General features: G+C 48.3%; 1 protein-coding gene across 1 annotated transcript in view; it reads right to left on the bottom strand.

Annotated features, from left to right (window-relative positions):
* Positions 1 to 622: 622 nt before the first annotated feature.
* Positions 623 to 17,600, bottom strand: part of LOC101398972 (polycystin-1-like protein 2) — a 100,164-nt gene continuing 83,186 nt past the window's right edge. The window contains 9 exon segments of the mRNA XM_087419886.1: positions 623 to 1,067; positions 2,253 to 2,384; positions 2,923 to 3,024; positions 4,552 to 4,762; positions 8,986 to 9,146; positions 11,869 to 11,996; positions 13,553 to 13,686; positions 15,515 to 15,842; positions 16,772 to 16,957. Coding sequence (XP_087276012.1) covers positions 906 to 1,067; positions 2,253 to 2,384; positions 2,923 to 3,024; positions 4,552 to 4,762; positions 8,986 to 9,146; positions 11,869 to 11,996; positions 13,553 to 13,686; positions 15,515 to 15,842; positions 16,772 to 16,957 — 1,544 coding nt within the window. The 3' untranslated portion in view covers positions 623 to 905.

The following is a 17,600-nucleotide window of genomic DNA, read 5'->3' as shown; positions in this document are numbered from 1 at the left end:
GTAACCATTTATAATCCAGTGTTTCCTACATTCATTTGATCCAGAAACATTTTTGGGGGATGACACCTGTTATGGGTTGAATTGTGTCCCCTAAAGAGATACGTTGAAGTCCTGACCCCTAGTACCTCAGAATGTGACTGAATTTGGAAATAGCATTGTTGCAGATGTAATTAATTAGGATGAGGTCATAATGGAGTAGGGTGAGCCGTTAATCCAGTATGACTAATGTCCTTATAAGAAGAGGAAAAGGGACACAGAGACAGACATACTGGGGAGAAGGCCATGTGATGACAGAGGCAGAGACTAGAGTGATGCATTGTCTACAAGCCAAGGAAAGCCAAGGATGCTAGCAAATGCTAGAAACTAGAAGAGAGGATTCCTCTGGAAAGCGTTCCAAGGGAGCATGGCCCTGTTGACACCTTAATTTTAGACTTCTGTCCTCCAGAACTATGAGACAATAAATGTCTAAATGTCTGTTGTTTTAAGCTATACAGCTTATGGTACTTTGTTCCAGCAGCCCTAGCAAACTAATATGATGCCCATTAGCATCTCTTGGACACAGTTTGAGAAACCCCGAACTAGAATCATTCAAAGGCAACCCCTGAACGACCAAGAAGACGAAATAATTAGTCTGTAGAGGAGATTTTTTTTCCCCCGAATTCCAGGGAGTATTTGTTTTATTTCTAGGAGGAAATACATTTGAACAAACAGTCTGTGACGGTAGTGGCAATTGTATGTATGTGTCCATGTATGTATTTTTCTTATGTTTTTTACTTGCCAGGCTTGGTAACTCTTCTATGGACACAGGAAAACACAGACCTGGAGAGGTTATAGCATCACTGATAAGTGTAGGCAGGGGTTCTGGCCTTCCCCTCCTCTACAGATGACCGTTGTGGATGAACAGCTTAAACCTGGGGCACAGCTGGTGCAGGTTGAGGCGGCCGGGACTCTGACAGCAACTCCGGCTGCTCACTGCTACTTCCAAGCTCCCGTCTTTTACATTTAATGCCCAGGAAACTGAGTATTTTCATCAGCAGCAAATCAACGATCTCTCCTTCCTCCGACTGCTGCAGAGGGAGAAAGAACCAGGCGACATATATAGAACCATCCTCTTTGGGGCTTTTCTTTCTAAGGGGAAACAATGGTTCTATGGTCCAGTTTGGTCCTGCCAAAGTCACTTCACTGTTTAGAGTTGCTTTTGTTTCAGGATTCACTGCCTTCTGAGAATCCCAAGGGTGTGTGCTCCCGCCTTTATCCCCAGAGGGTTCCTTCTTCCCCTCTGATGAGAATGCCAGAATGCCCTCCACCACCCCCAACAGGGGCTGTTAGGAATTTATGTACAAAGACTCCCATGCATTGCTGCTGGGAACGTGAAATGGTGCAGCTGCTTTGGAAAACAGTTTGATGGTTTCTCAAAATTTAAACCAAAGTTACCATATGACTTGTTGAAATAAATTTCTAGGCCCAAGATGGAGCCACTCCAGCTCAGGGTGCCATGTCGGCAAACTGAAACTTAGATAACTTTTGTGTCCCTGTAAATGAGAAATGCAGTATATCCGGTCAGTCCTCAAACACCAAGCCAATTCTGGGCTCTATACTTTTTTCCTTCTCACCCCAAAGTTGACTCTGTGACCCCAGCCAATCAGATATTTTCTGTTTTTCTCTTCCCTGTTCTTTATTCTATTATAAAAGCTTCCTGCCTTCTACCCCATTTTTCAGTTTTCTGAATGTAGACTGTCCACTTTATGAAGTGCTAAAGTTTATTTACATTACCTAAATTGTTTTCTTTAATCACTTTTGTGTGTGTGTATGTGTGTGTGTGCTGAGGAAGATTTGCCCTGAGCTAACATCTGTGTCAGTCTTCCTCTATTTTGTATGTGGGTCGCTGATTTCAAAAATACCAATGCTTGGATCATTCACCCAGGGGTTCTGTTTTTATTGGTCTCAGGTCCAGCAGCAGTCGTTTCTAAAAGCCAACTGGTGATTTTAGTGTGCAGTCAGGGCTGAGAATCACTGGTGTAATGAACACAGTCCCACGCTGGGAATCAGGAGACCCGACTCTAGTCTGCCCTTCGTTTGCTTGTGATCTTGGGGAAGTAATTTCCTCCTTCTGGGCCTCAGTTTCCCCTCCCATGAAATAAGGGCTTGAGCTACAATGGGTTCTCAAGTCTCCCTAATGTCTAAAGCTGCTCAGCCAGCCTCTTCCTAGTTCAAGGTCAATGACTGTTGAAGAACAGGCCAAAGGGACTCACCTGATAGTATTCTTGCTCCTCATTGAAGGCCACCAGGATGACAGAGATAAATAGATTCAGCACCACAAATGTCATGAAAATGATGCAGGACCCAATTAGGAAGGAGCCGAGCACTGGGCTGTAGTCCAGGACCTGTAAGGAAGAAAGCCAGAGTCATCCCCGGGGGCCCCATGTCCTAGTGGCCCCCTCCCTAGCTAGGCACCCTCAGAGGGAAACTGGTCCCGGAGCTAGGCGGAGCCTGGAGCCAGGAAGGTCCCCTTCTGCCAGGGGGCTGAGAGTGTGGGCAGTGCTCTCAAGAGCTGCAGGGAGAGGGAAAGGGCAGCACCCCTGCTCCCCACTGCTGCCATTTGCAAATATGGACACTATTTCTGGCTAGGGCAGGTGCATTCCCTCCTGGAGGCCCCCCAGCACAGACCTCCCTGAGTAACCAGTGCCTGATGTTCTTCTGTAAGCAGGGGTCCCCAGGGCAAGCTGTGGGCCCTAGCATGGGGCCGTCTGCCTGGAGAAAGGGGGACCTTTTTATTTGTCCGGAGTTGCCCTGTGCTTGCCAGGCCTTGGACCCAAGGGGTGACATCCACTGGGGACGCATTTGAGGGGGGTGCTTTTTCTAATTTTCATAAAGGCTTAGTGTAAATGGCCATGTCCATGTCTTCCCACCCCACCCCATCACCTCCTCGTAGTTGAAGATTCCTAGCTGAAGGCTGATCATCGTTTCTGCTGCATCAAAGAGGGTTTTGTAGGAACGGAGCTTCCAACCAAATATTAAGTTCAACTGTTAGCGGAAAGAGTCCTCATGAACAGGGAAGGAAACCGTGCAACCCCCCAAAGCTTGTTGTTTGACAGTAGAGTTGGTGGTCCAGGTCAGCCACATCCTTGGCCTGGCAAGGCTGCCTGTACCCACAGGGTCATGCAGAGGGTGCGTGCACACACCCAATTCTGTATGTGATGCCTGTGCACTTCTGGGGCTCAGGCACCACCCACTAGGCCCCTGCTGCGTTCACCCAGATGGCTGCTCTAAGACTCAGTAATGAAACTGGCTCTCTGGGGAAGTTGGGTTGGATGGACGACAGAGATCTTCTGCCCAAGCAGGGCCTTCCCCCCACCGTATTTCTCCCCTCACCATAGCACCCCCCACAAAGATTTCGCCGGGGCTGTTGTGTCAGAGGGAGGCCCAGCACTCCCTTGGCTCTGAGTTGGTGACTTCTGGTCCCAGAGGACACTACAATGTCCCTGCGATCTATGCACTATAGACAGAGGACTGAATAAATCCACATGAATTAAAGGGTCAGGCGGGGTACTTTTGACAAAACCAGACTCCAACTTCTCAGCATATACTATCCATCCCTCCATCTGTGTACCTCACCCCATTTCTGAGGGTGAGAGAGGAAGATGGAGTGGGGTCTGGGATGGAGTGGAGGGGTCAGGGTTGAGGTGATAGAGACAGGGAAAGAAGGATCAGGAATGGGGAGAGAGTTGGTGGGGAGTGGATAAGATGGACTACCAGGTGGTGTGGAGATCAGGGGGATGGTGGAAGGCGAGAGACTAGATGGGGCCAGGGTGAGAACTGGGAAAGGGGTTGGGGTGGGAGTGGGTCAGGATGGGGTGAAGGGTCACAGAGGAGTGGGAGCCAGGGTTACAGTGGGAATCATGGACTTGTAGAGGATGGGGGGCATATTTAGATGGAGATCAGGATGTGGCAGAGGGTCTTTGTTTCTCACATTACTTGCTAATAAAAAAGAGTTGTTAGTTCAAAAATTTTTTTTGTCACAAAAGAGATGTGATTGTCAAAATGCTCTCAGTCTTAAAGGGCGGAATGAAATGGTTTTGGCCCTACTAAGTTCATGGCCTCCTGTGTAGGGCATCAAGCATTGACATGGCCTGCAGACGTGTCCATCCTCACTTCCCCATCTCTGCCCCAAGGACAGGGACTGCCCAATTCTTCTCCGCACCCCCCAGCACAGAGGGAGCGCTCTGTGCATGTCTGAGCAATTGAGAGGTCAGGAGAACCAGCATATCCAGGCAGGGCTGGATGAAGAAAGGAATCCTTTGTTGGCGATAGTTGCCCTTTCAGTCTTAGAAAGTATACCTCCTCGCTCTTGCCCAACTGAGGTCTCCAGCCTTTGCCGTTTGGGGTGACGGGTTCATGAGCTCCCAGCTAAAAGGCCCCAGACTCAGAAGATCCAACATCTCCCTCAGGTTCCCAGGGTCTTCCTAACCCTAACTCCCAACCCCCCACCACCGAGAAGCCTTTGCTTCCAAGGAAACCTGCCCTGAAGGTTTTCCCAAAGGAGACACTCACCGCAATGGAGTAAGCCAGGAGCATGATAAAGATGATGATGATAAAGCCCGAAATGTCCCCCCAGGCACGGCGCAGGGCTGATGTGATCATGTTCATTTTGGGGTTCAACCTGAGCAGATGCCAAAGCTTCACTGTGGACAGGAGTACCAGGAAGGCAATGATGTAGCCAAGGGCAGCATCAGCCGCTGCTGTTTCACTGAAACTGATGCCCCTGCGGGACCAAAAGGGGAGACTGAATCTTAGAGACAGAGAGCACCCCAGCTAGAGCTCATCTGGGCTCAGTTCAGCCCAGGATGCAGGATTAGACTTATCATGATCCCAGAGGCCATCACTTCCCATGACAGGTCTGGGAGACAGAGCTGTCCCAATTCCCCCAGCTAGGTGATGATGGTGATGGACACAAGAGTGATGATGATGGTGATGGTGAGGATGATGGTTATGATAGGGATGATGATGACAGTAACGATGATGGTGATGGTGCAGATGATGGTTATGATAGTGACGATGGTGATGATGCTGATGATGGAGATGCCAGTGACAATGATGGTGATGGTGAAAACAGTAGTTATGATAAGGAGGATGATGGTGATGGTGGTCAAGGGGCCATTACCTAACAGTCTTGGTTAAAACTGCAGAGCTATGGAAGAATGGCAAAGGAGGAATTCTCCCAGGGTCAAAAGGATAGAGGGAGGGGGGCCGGCCCGGTGGCACAGCGGCTAAGTGCGTGCCCCATTGCAGCGGCCCAGGATTCTCAGGTTCGGATCCCGGGTGCATGCCGACATACACCTTGTCAAGCCATGCTGTGGCGGCATCCCATATAAAGTAGAGGAAGATGGGCACAGATGTTAGCCAGTCTTCCTCAGCAAAAAGAGGAGGATTGGCATCGGATGTTAGCTCAGGGCTGATCTTCCTCACAGAAAGAGAAAGGACAGAGGGAGGGAGTTCTATAAGCCTCCCGTCCCAGTTTGGGGGCCACTAGATGCCACATCCTCTTGCACACTTGTATGTCCACACTGCTCTTACACTTGAAGGAAGATGGTGAATGAAGGATGGAAGTGCTAAGCACGGTTGTTGTGCTAAGTGAGAAGCTAACAAACCTCAATTTCATTGTCTCATTTGACCTTCAAGACTACTGGATGAGGTAAGCATTGCTACCTCCATAGTACAGATAAGGATAGAGAGTTGGCACAAGGTCACACAGCTAGTGACATAGTTAGTGATATAACTAGTGATGGAAGAATGAAAGTTGGAATCCAAGTGTGTCTGATTCCAGAGTCCAGGTTCTTCCGCCATCCCACCCTGCCCTTCATTCCCCTCTCATGCCTTTGTATTTAAATTCTGTCTTAATGTTGGTGTGTCATTAAAAACAGCATAGACCTATACTATTGACATGGACGAAGGACAGGTTACAGAACAAAGTTATATGACCTCAAGTTTGTAAAAGCACTTAATATACGTATATAATGCCGAGTGAAAGCCATCCTTCTACCTAATCTCCTGCCTTCCAGAATCTTCCTCCCCTTTGAGCAGACTGGGGCTGCTGGTATGGATGGTTGCTTCCTTCTGCAGCTCCTTTTTCCTGCCTCTTTTAAAATACCGAACCCCCCTCATCCATTTAATTGCTTATATATGTGGAAATAATAAGTACGTAAGCCGTCCTTTATGATGGCAATTAGCTCTAATTAAAGCACGATTCTCAACCTCGGCTGCATGTTAGAATAACCAGGGGAAAAGTAAAACTACTGGTGCAGGTGCCCCATACCCAGACATCCTGTTCGTAGGTCTGGGATGTGGTCTGGGATGTGGCATCAGGGTTTGAGCATCTCCCTGGGTGACCTTGCTGAGGAGCCAGGCCTGAGAACCACTAGATTAAAGGAAGACTGTGAAGCAAATCACTTGATCTTAAAAAGTACTCTTAAAATTCAGGATCTGGCTATAAAATGGCTTATCTATTCCAACAAGAAAACAAAATATACAAGTTTCTGAAATAAACACAAAATTTTGGTTAATTGATTAATCAATTTCAACTGAGGATTTCAGGTAATACCAAACTTAACTATACTCAGGTTTCTATCAAAAGTGGCAGATTTTCTTTTATGTTTTCTGACAGTCAGTGTAAAAAGGGAACTCTTGGGGGCTGGCCCCATGGCCTAGTGGTTAAGTTCGGTGCACTCCACTTCGGTGGCCCAGGATGGGTTCCTGGGTGCGGACCTACACCACTCATCAGACATGCTGTGGTGGCAACCCACATACAAGATAGAGGACGATTGGCACAGATGTTAGCTCAGGGCAAATCTTCCTCAAGCAAAAAGAGGAAGATTGGCGACAGATGTTAGCTCAGGGCAACTTTTCCTCAGCCAAAAATAAAAAAAAAGAGAGAACTCTTGCTGTGAAATTGTTTTCTAACCCATCTAAGCAAGAAACCTGTCTGTGTGGATGTCAAGAATCAGACATGTTTTAGGGCCGACCCCGTGGCTTAGCAGTTAAGTGCGCTCTGCTGCTGGCGGCCTGGGTTCGGATCCCAGGCACGCACCGACGCACCGCTTCTCCGGCCATGCTGAGGCTGTGTCCCACATACAGCAACTAGAAGGATGTGCAACTATGACATAGAACTATCTACTGGGGCTTTGGGGAAAAATAAATAAATAAATAAAAATTATAAAAAAAAAAAAGAATCAGACATGTTTTAGATCATTGTAAGGAATCACAAAGCATGGCTAGTGTGGGGGCAGCAATGGTTCAAAAATCACACTGGCTGTCAGAAATCTCAGTCACGTAGACCTGAAACAAACTCACCATTGGTCCTTCCTAGAACTCAGGCTTCTTCCTCTAAGCAGGAGTTACCGAGTTTTTCTGTAAAGGGCTGGATGGTACATATTTGAGGCTCTGTGGGCCAGTTTCTGTCCCAATGACTCAGCTCTATGGTTGTAGCAGGAAAGCAGCCACAGACAAAATGGAAAGGAGTGAGCGAGTGAGGCAGTGTTCCAATAAAACTTTATTTACAAAAACAGGTGGTGGGCTGGATTTGGCCCCCAGGTCATCTTTTGCAAACCCCTTCAAGAGCTAAAACAGCTTTAAGTTTTTAAAATAACTGTTCTGCATAAGGTTTACAATCAGCTTAAATAAAAATAAAAGTACTTCTGATAATTTCTGAACTCAAAGAACTCAGTTGATACTGAGACATTTCTACGAAACAGGGCCTCTAGAGACGGTGGAGTTTTTGTCATATATTTGTCACGAGTGTGGCACGAAAAAGAGCTTGATGCGGGTTTGTTGAATGAATGAGACAGTCTAGAGTGGAGGTTAGGAGTGCAGAGTTCAAATTCTAGCTCCTGCCTTTCCTTGCTGTGTAACCTTGCACAGACAAGTTAACCTCTCTGAGCCTCAATTTCCTCATCAGTAAAAAAGAGATGATAATATCATATCATCCCTTAGAAGTTTTGGGAAGATTAAAGTAGATGAGATAATGCTTTTAAAGTGGTATTTTTCTGACAGTGTATGGCATCCAGCAATAACTCAATAAATGTTGGCTATATCTAGAAAATCAGTGAGTGAGTCAAGAAACACAATGGTTAACAGTAAGGCCTGGGATCCTGGAGACACACAAGCTAGGTTTAAATTACTTCTCTGCCACTTTTTTTTTTTGTGAGGAAGATCAGCCCTGAGCTAACATCCATGCCAATCCTCCTCTTTTTGCTGAGGAAGACCGGCCCTGAGCTAATATCTATTGCCAATCCTCCTCCTTTTTTTTCCCTTTTTCTGCCCAAAGCCCTAGTGGATAGTTATACGTCATAGGTGCACATCCTTCTAGTTGCTGTATGTGGGACGCTGGCCTCAGCATGGCCAGACAAGTGGTTCGTTGGTGCGCGCCCGGGATCCGAACCAGGGCCGCCTGTAGCGGAGCACGCGCACGTAACCACTAAGCCACGGGCCGGCCCCCTCTGCCACTTTTTAGCTATGTGGTCTTAGGGAAGTCACAGTACCTCCCTGAGCCTCAATTTCTTTATTTGTAAAATGGGGTAATGATAACGTTTACCTCTGTCAGTTCTCACGTTAGGATCCAATGGGTTAGTGCATCCTGCCTAACACAGAGTGGACACTTGGTCAACGGTAGCAGACGTGGGTTGACTGGGGGCTAATACTTGCGAAGACCCGAAAGGCTGGGAGTGACCCTAACAGGGTGTCACGTGGGCCTGTGTTTTGGTAAGATTTGCAGAAGATGTTCTCTTTTGTCTTAAAGAGTCCCCTCCAATTGTATGTGCTTCAGGCCCCAAACCTGCATCTAAGTGGTAGCTGTAGTTATTTTTTAAAGAGTGACCCTTGATCCTCTGAGGGTCAACAGGGTTTCAGAAGCCTCCCTGTGACCCCTGGGCCTCCGAGAGTGGGAGGAGGCAGGGCCAGTGTGGGCGCTGGGGCTGAGGCAGAGCCGCTTACTCCTCCCCGTGTTTCCGGTAGCGCTGGATGTCCCGCTCCGCCAGGATGGCCCTCTTCACAAACACCGCCAGGGCGCTCCAGCTTGCCAGGACGATGGCCAGCTCCAGAAGGTTCCACTTGCTGCGGAAATAGCGCCACTTCTGCGTCCTCATGAGCTTGCCCTGAGAAATGACCAGAGGTTCTGCTAAAAGCTGTGGCCAGAACTGTGCCCTTCCTCCCCCCGCAAGGTGGCTCCCCGTACCACCCAGGATGACCCTCTGGGAGGGGGTCACTGGATCCTTGGAGGTTCCTCAGAGCCCTGGCCCCACATGCATAGAGTGCCGGGGGCCTCTGCCCCACCTTGTTCACAGACCCCATCTGCTCCCATCACAACCCCAGCTGCAAGGTGTGAGGGTGTATGAGAGTAAATACAGAACCTAGTAAGAAAAACATTCACTTGTCTCTGATGCCAAAAATGGGGAAAAACACCCCCTCCCCATAAAGCATTTTACTTTAGAAAACTTGTAATTGTGAATTCTTTCTCTGCCCCTTGGAGATGTATTTTGTTGTTGTTAGTGCCTTCAAATCAATTCTGACTCCTCAAGATCCTGTGTACGGCAGAGCTGAACTCCACCCTTCTTCATGGCCAATTTTTTCGGAAGTTGGTGGCCAGGTCCTTCTTCCTGGTCTGTCTTAGTCTGGAAGACTCTGCTGAAACCTGACCACCAGGGGCGGACCTACTGGTATCTGAAATACCGGCAGCATAGCTTTCAGCATCAGAGCCGCCACAGTGTGACAACCAGTGGATGGGTGGTGTGGTCCCTGACCAGGAAAGGAACCTGGGCTGTGGTGGTAAGAGCATCAGATCTTGACTACTAGACCATCATTGAGATGTGAAAGCTAAATAAGCCCCTTGCCAGTTTTACAGCTCGAATGTTGTTCTCAGGGACTGGGAGCCATCTCTTTGAAATGTAATCATCAAGGAAGATAGCGACCCTGTCTTCCCAGTTTCGCTGAGAGGATAGGAGCCAAATAGCAGGCACCTGGCTCCAAGCTGTGAAACTATTTCCTGTTGTGAACATAGAAGTTTATTTTTCCTTTTGATAAAGGCATTTAGCAAGCTCAGGTGGCCACCCCAATCACCAGGTGAATTTAGGACGGACTAGTGGGACAAATGGTGCTGTAAGTCTTCTTAGGGATTAATTAGCATTTATCTTAAGAACATGTATGTGATGGGTTATCTGTCTGGCGATATGCAAGGGTGAGATTTCTTTCTGTCTCTGCAATCTCTTTAGTGGATTGCCTGGGATGGGCGTCACAATCTGGTTTAGCACTTGTTCAATAATAAAAGTTGTTTTCTTAGGGGGAAGTGGGGAGTTATTGTTGAATAGGTAGAATTTCAGTTTTGCAAGAGGAGAAAAGTTCTGGAGATGGATGGTGGTGATGGTTGCACAACAACGTGAATGTACCTAATGCCACTGAACTGTACATTTAAAAATGGTTAAAATGGTAGATTTTATGTTATATACATTTACCACAATTAAAAATAAATAATTTTGTTAAAGTAGTTTTCTTTTTTTTCTTACCTTTGTGGAGAGTTTTCTGGATTGGCAGGAGACAGTTTTTAATTCCATTTCCCCAACAGGTGTCACAAGTCAAAAAAAATTATCCTGTGCATGTTCTCGGCCTCTCTCCCGTCCCTTCTTTTCCCTTCCACTCAAGAGAATCTTCTGCTGTCTGTTCCCTTTCCCTCCTCCTACCCACTCTTACAGAGGAAGGACCGGTGTTTGGCTGGTAAGAGGCTAAGTTCGCCTCCATTTTAAAGGGATGGAATGAGAGGGAGATTTTTAAAACTGCTCAAGTAGCATTTTGAGAAAGATTTAAGGGTTTTGGAGAAAGGTTTCTGAAACAGCTGGAGGCAGAGTGTGAGGGCAATAAAGAAGAGAGAAATGAAGCTTGGAGGGGGTGGTAAATGGGCCTCCTTTGATGTTCTTAGAGAAATGCAAGGACTTAAGTTGCTAATTGATAACTGTTGGCTGTTGGGTTTGAATTGGTGACACTCAGAGGCCATGTGGGCTCCCGGTTTATGAGGCTGATGGTGTGGCGTAGGGGTTGAGTGCCAAGATCAGGCGTCAGACTCTCTGGATTCACTTCTGACCTTGGATAAATACTCCACATCTCTGGCTTTAGCTTGCTGCTCTGTGAAATGGAGCCAATAGGACCTTTCTCCTGGTATTTTTAAGGGAGAAAATCCACACAAGGTTCTTAGCACAATGCCTACCTTCTAGTAAGCACTCAAAGTATCATCCTTACTTTAAAGTGCTTGTTGGAGCAGGCGATGGGCCCCTTTAAGGTATCTGGTTTCCATTTTTGGTCGGGGGAGGGGCTGGGGCATATAAAGAGCTTCAGGTGCGTTCCCAGCATCCTCAAGGCATCATCAACATCTGCACCTTCATTGTGCAACATGGTGGTAAAGGTGGCAAAGGGGATTCTTCCTAATTCCCAGGGCTACAGGTGAGAACAAAAGTGCTAAGAACCCCCACAATCTAAGTTCAGAGAACGGCCAGCTGTGAGGATGGCCACCCCTCCCCCTCCCCACCTCGGGCATTTTTGGATGGTCTCAGTTCAGCAGAAACAGGAGCCTTGCTCCTCTCCCTTCCCCACCCAGGAAGGACCACCTCCCGAGTTCTTAGTTCCTGAGAGGTGCCGAAGTTGGGTCTCGAGCCAGGTCAGCCCTCAGGACCAGCAGGAGGACCCCAAAAGGTTGCCATGGCAAACAAGTAAGATCCTTTCTCTCTCCCTTCTTCAGGCCCCACCCCAGGGAAGAGGGGAGGGGTGGGAGAGGGGACAGGACACACCGCCACCTCCATCCCTTGCCCGTGGAGCCACAAGGCCACCCCTCACCTGCACAGTCATGTAGTAGAGGAGGAACAGAAGGTAGACGACCTCTGCCGCCACTACGAAGGGATGCCAGCCATCGGTGAAGGGGTACAGGCGTAGGCTCTGCAGGTCTGCATGCGCAAAGAAGGTTCCTGGGAAGCAGAGTGCATTCCTTTCACCCCTGGCCACTCACCCACTTAGAGCCCACGCTTCTGACCGGAAGTCATCACCGAGATGACTCAAGGTCAAGGCCTTCTGAGGGCTGACCAGGGGCAGAAGAGAAGATAAAGGTCCTTCAGACCCACAGACCTGAGGGACTGAACGGGGACACATGGTGGACACCAGAGATGATGGACAGATCAGAAGGGACAAAGGAAGCTGCAGTGGAAGACTCACCCCTACTCTGCATTTGGTGTCGGCCATTTGTGCGCTCAGTCCCCTGCAGCCAAAGCACACCCACCCACTTGACATCAGTTTACTCCAACCTGGCTCATGTAAACCATTTCGTCTAAAGACACTTCATTGAAGATCAATTCATCTATTGACCAATATGCCAAAAATTCAACCTTCTTTTGAATCATCTTTCATCCATTTGTGTGTCTTTTCCTTTGTTTTTCTTTTGGTATTGTAATGATTTTTTAAACCAGTTTAACTGATAAGGCTACTGCCTACAAAGACAAAGCCAACCCCAAGAATGGCTGTGTGGAGAGCTGTAAACCTGAGTCCTTGCCGACTTCAATGGGCTGCTGATCAACCAGGCCTGAAATCTACCCCACACCTTTCATTTGTAGAAATACATAATTTAATCAGATGTGTTTTGGGACAAGTTGTTTAAGAGGTCCTTAAAAAGCCAAAAAGATGACAGAAAGAAATAGGAGAACAGAAGACATGCAAACAACCCCCAGAAAAGGATTTGAAAGGAATTTGGACAGTGGGGAATGATTACGGAAGTTGAAGGCCTTTTACTTTTCACTTTACACAGTTCTGAAATTTTTTAAAAATTACAAACATATTTTATAAAAATGTAATTTAATGTTTAAAAGTTTCATGTTTACAGAAGAGGTGGTTGAGTTTTAGGTAAATTGATTATTAGCTGAAGAGGCCTTAGGTCAGTGTTTTCAATAGATGGTGATTAGCGTTAAAAGAGAGTGGCGAGCGGGGGAACGGAGAGAAAGAACTAGACTGGGGCACAAAATATCAGAGCACGTCACATGTAGTTAAGAGAAATGTTATTTTTGAAGCTTTTATCTGTTGTGTATATTTGTGTATGTGTGTTGGATTATGATATAACATGTCCTTCACACTGTAGATTGAGGTACAAGTTGTAAGATATTGTTTTAGGTGAAGGTATCTGTTACCAGGTTACCCCCACCCTAGCCCCTCACTGCCAGCCCCCCACCCACTCAGCTCAGTAGAGTGGGAAATATGAGCTGCCTTCAGATCCCAGCTGGGTTCCCTTAGGATAACTTGGGAGACAAGGCCCGAGAAAAGAAAGGGAGCTGGAAAAAAGGCTGGAGCAGCCCTGAAGCCTTGCCTTTGGGTCCCCAGGGAGAGCCAAGACCCACCCCCGAGTTTCCCAAACAACCATTTGCCCTGGTGCTCTGGCCCTGGGACGGCTGGGCCCAGCTGGGTCAGGAGCCCTAGCTCAGAGCGAGGAGTGTTTATCTTCCAGAACATTGCAGCTATGTTCACAGGCAAGGCTGCCCACCCAGGGCGCTGGTCTCCAGGGTCAGAGTGACGATGCAGAACAGGTTGATGTTGGCATTGTAGACAGTGAACTCCACAAACACAGCTCTGGTCAGGCTGTCCAGCCAGGTGTTGTCAAAGAGATACTGGAGAATTCTGTGGGAAGAGGGGTGTTTAGGGGCATCTCCATCTGTAGTGGCTCCTTGCCCCCTCATCCCAGGGAGGAGGCAGAGCTTCCTGTCTAAACTTCTCTCTCTGCCTCTGCTCTACTCCCTGGGCCACAGGGCCTTGGGGCTGCTCCTGGGAGTGGTCACAGTCTTCCATCTTATGGTGCAACGTCTTGGCACCCATGGTCTCCTGGCCATAAGAGCAGAGGTTCTCAAGTTGTGATCCCCAGACTGGCAGCATCAGCATCATCTGGAAACTTGTCAGAAATGCAGATTCTCACGCCCCACCCTAGATCTCCCGAATCAGAAACTCTGGGGGTGAGGCCTGGGGATCTGTGCTTTGATGAGCCCTCCAGGGGATTATGATGCTTTTTAAAGTTCGAGGACCACAGTGTCAGAGGAGCCACATAAAACATCAGGGGCTTAGGCAGGCAGCAGCTGCAGCTGCCAAGGTCCCTCTTGGGCTGGCAGCTCACATGAGACCAGTTCCTGGTGATCTGCCCACTGGCGTGGTGGAAAAAGGGACCTGGGTTCAAACCCTGGCTGCCCCAGGGGCAAGCTAATAACTTCTCCAGGCCTCAGTTTCCCCATCTACAATGGTGTTAACACCAGCACCTCAGGATCATTGTGAAGAAAAAATGGAATGGTGTGTGTGTGTGTGTGTGTCGGGTAATGATAGCTGTTATTGTTTAGAGCAATAATGATGGGCATGTTTTAAAATATGCCCTGTTACCCTGGGTCTGCATCCTGCTTGATACATAGAAGCAGAGAGAGAGTATCAGTCGTTCCGTGTGGTAGGAAAAGACCTCTTGTTCTGAAATAGACTGTTCCTGGCCTGTCCTGAATCCCAGGGGACCCCTGGCCAGTTGTTCTCCTTGGGGGGTGTGTTACTCTGTGTTGTAGGCAGGGTGGAGCCCTGCTGTCACAAATAACCTCCATGTTGTAATAGTACAATGGGGGAGACAGGTCCACACGGGCTCACTAACTTGCCTGGGGCTACACAGCTAACAGGAGCAGTGCCAGTTTTCAAACCTAGAGCTCTCTGACTCTAGAGCATGCTGGGAGACGCAGTCTGCAGGGGCCCTGAGCGTCCCTGCACATTTGTCCTGGGTATTCTAAGAATGCAAGGCCTTGGTTGGGCTTAATCCAGGCCAATTCTCAGGGCTGTGTTTGCAGTTAGCAACATTGAAGGAAGAGGTGACATCTTCCTTTGGACAAAGAGTAGGCTTGCTTCTGCCACTATCAAAGCAGCAAATGCTCCAAGCTCAGTGTTCCTTTTTGGTACTCTAACTCGCTGTAATGCAAGCGTCTATCATGGCCCTTTGTGGAGATTTGACTCAAACCACCGTGAAGCTCTGCTACTGCTTTTGCTGTAATAAAGCCCTTTGTCTCTGACCCAGGAGTCTCCTGTTTTCTGCCAACATGTATGAAACAGTAACAGCCTCGCTTATTAGTGTACAAGTAGGGTAATGCCTCAGACTCTGCATGATTCTTGATAAGGTTAGGCCTTTACTACTCCCCACTTGCCTGGTGATGGATGGCTTTGTGTGGTAGTGGGCTCCCTATACCTGCACTGGCTCTAGCAGAGGCCACCAAACTCAGACCACTAGGCTGAGAATGCCGAAGAGGGACTTCCCTTCCAACTCAGAGATTGCACAGTTTCCAGGAGCCTGAAAATACAACCTGAATGATTCTGAATCCCCAACAATGACAAAATGCGCTCCATTCAGCCATGTGTTGAAGCCTGAAGCCTGCCAATCAGATCTAACTCTAGCAAATGACTTTCCTCAGCTGCACGTGAGTCAAGTCAGCCTTACCTTGACGTGCTTTGGCGATCAGTCCCCAAGGGGACCACGTAACCTCCTCCCCGGTACACAGTGAGTTTGCCCCAGATGGGATACCCTCGGCGCTGGCTCTGGCTCTGGTACTGCCACGCCTGGGAAAAGCCATTGCTGTTATTGAGGACAGAGGCATTCCAGCCTTCTCCATAGTCTGACAAGTCTTCAACATCCATAGAATATGGTGCCTGGCACCCATCGAGAGAAGTCTGCAGCTGCGGGGCAAGAGGGCAGGAGCTTTCCCGGACCCTCACTTGGCGAATCTGGGCACTGCCAACCAGCTTGGAGTTCCCATCAGTGATAAAGCCTGAAGATGGAAAACAGGTGGGTAAATCTAGCCATCAAAATCAACACATTCCAAACTCCCTGGCCCAGATGCTAACGTGAACTTCAGCGTACCCATTATAGAGACGGCCAAGAGAAGTTTATGGCCAACCGTAGGCTACATTCATCACCATCTCCCCACCTTGGACCTGGTCTACCTCCTTCATAACTTCTCTTGGGGAATGTTACCCCCACCACCCAGTCATCAACCTGGAGACAATCTGTGCCCTTTCCCTCAATGCCCACATCCTAATGGTCAACGAGGCCCATCAATTCTACCTCTTCAGTGTTATCTGCACCCATCTCCTTCTCTTTATTACCCCTGCCTCTCATCCCTGCATCAGCTCCATCACTTCTCCCCAGCCTCCTAACATACCCACCCTATACTCCAACTTCTACATGCTTCCAGAATGATCTTTCTTATACCACAAGTTTGATTATATTACTCCCTTATGTAGAAATCACCAGTGGCTCCTCATTCCCTTGAGCATAAAACATGAACTTCCAAGACTCTTCATGATCTGGCCCCTGTTTCTCTCTCCTGCTTTTCTTCTCACTGGTCCTCGACTCATACCTTATACTGCAGCCATACTCAACGCTTTGTAGTTCCAAGAACATGCCATGGTGTTTCAGGCTTGCTTTTTCTCATGTTGTCCCTGCTGCCTGGTACATCATTTTTGCCTAGCCGATTCATGCTCAGTTATCTCTCATTTAGGAAGTTCTCCACTCTGCATCAAGGGAGGGTTAGGGCCCCTCCCTTGTGTATGCACAGCACTCTGAGGGTCTCTCCTTGAAAGCATATGGTTCTGTGGCTGTTGGTTTCCTATGAGGCTGATGTTGACGGTGACCTACACCTGTTCGTAGAAAGGATCGTGCACTAGGGGGCTGACACCCGGGGTGAGGGGACAGTACCTGAGTGATGACTGTACAGGTTGCTCACGAGGGTGGTATTGGCCCATGTGAAGAACTCCTGGAAGCCAAGGACAGCTGAAAAGCCTTGAGTGAAGCTGTGTTCAAGGTGTCTGTTGAAGTGGTAGGCGTTGGGGTCCCTCTGCCCATAGGCCACCAGCAGCAGCATCCACAGGAAGCCCAGGTAAACTGAGAAGGAGGCACAGTTCCTAGTCAGGCGGGGTGCCCGACTCCCACCAAGCCCAGGGCAGGAAATGGAATGGTTGAGCATGGGCCTGTGTTCTGAGCATGGGCTCAGAACAGTTGAGGTCTCATAGACCAGCCACTCGCCCCTCTGGTGACAATGGAACCAATCCTTATAGAGACTGGGGAAAGAAGTAAAGTCCACAGACCAGGGACCTTCTGCCTGGGTGTACATCCCAGCTCTGCCACTTCCTATCCATGTGCCCTTCGCAAGTGACTTAACCCCTCTGGGCCTCACTCTCATCTGTGAAATGTTGATGATAATTCTCTTACACAGAGTTGTGATGAGGAAGTCAACAAATTAATATTTATAAAGTACTTAAAACAGTGCCTGCACAGAGTTCGTGCTATATAAATGTTTCTTAATTAGAATTTTTTAAAAGTAGGGCATCTGCCGTGTTGCAATGCTGAGGATAGAGCAATAAAGATGACAGACATGTCCCCTGCCCTCATGGAGCTCACCGGTAGTGTGGGAGACAAGGGCCCATAAGATGCACAGATTTAGTTTAGGAGGCCAGACATCAGAATCACGTGGGGGAGGCAGATCCTTACTGAACTAGAATCTCTGGCCCCAGGGCCTGGGAATCTG

This window comes from Ceratotherium simum, chromosome 30 (genome assembly GCF_057802395.1).
Source record: "Ceratotherium simum simum isolate JZ-2026a chromosome 30, ASM5780239v1, whole genome shotgun sequence".
Taxonomy (NCBI): domain Eukaryota; kingdom Metazoa; phylum Chordata; class Mammalia; order Perissodactyla; family Rhinocerotidae; genus Ceratotherium; species Ceratotherium simum.
This window is presented reverse-complemented; position numbering and strand designations above follow the sequence as displayed.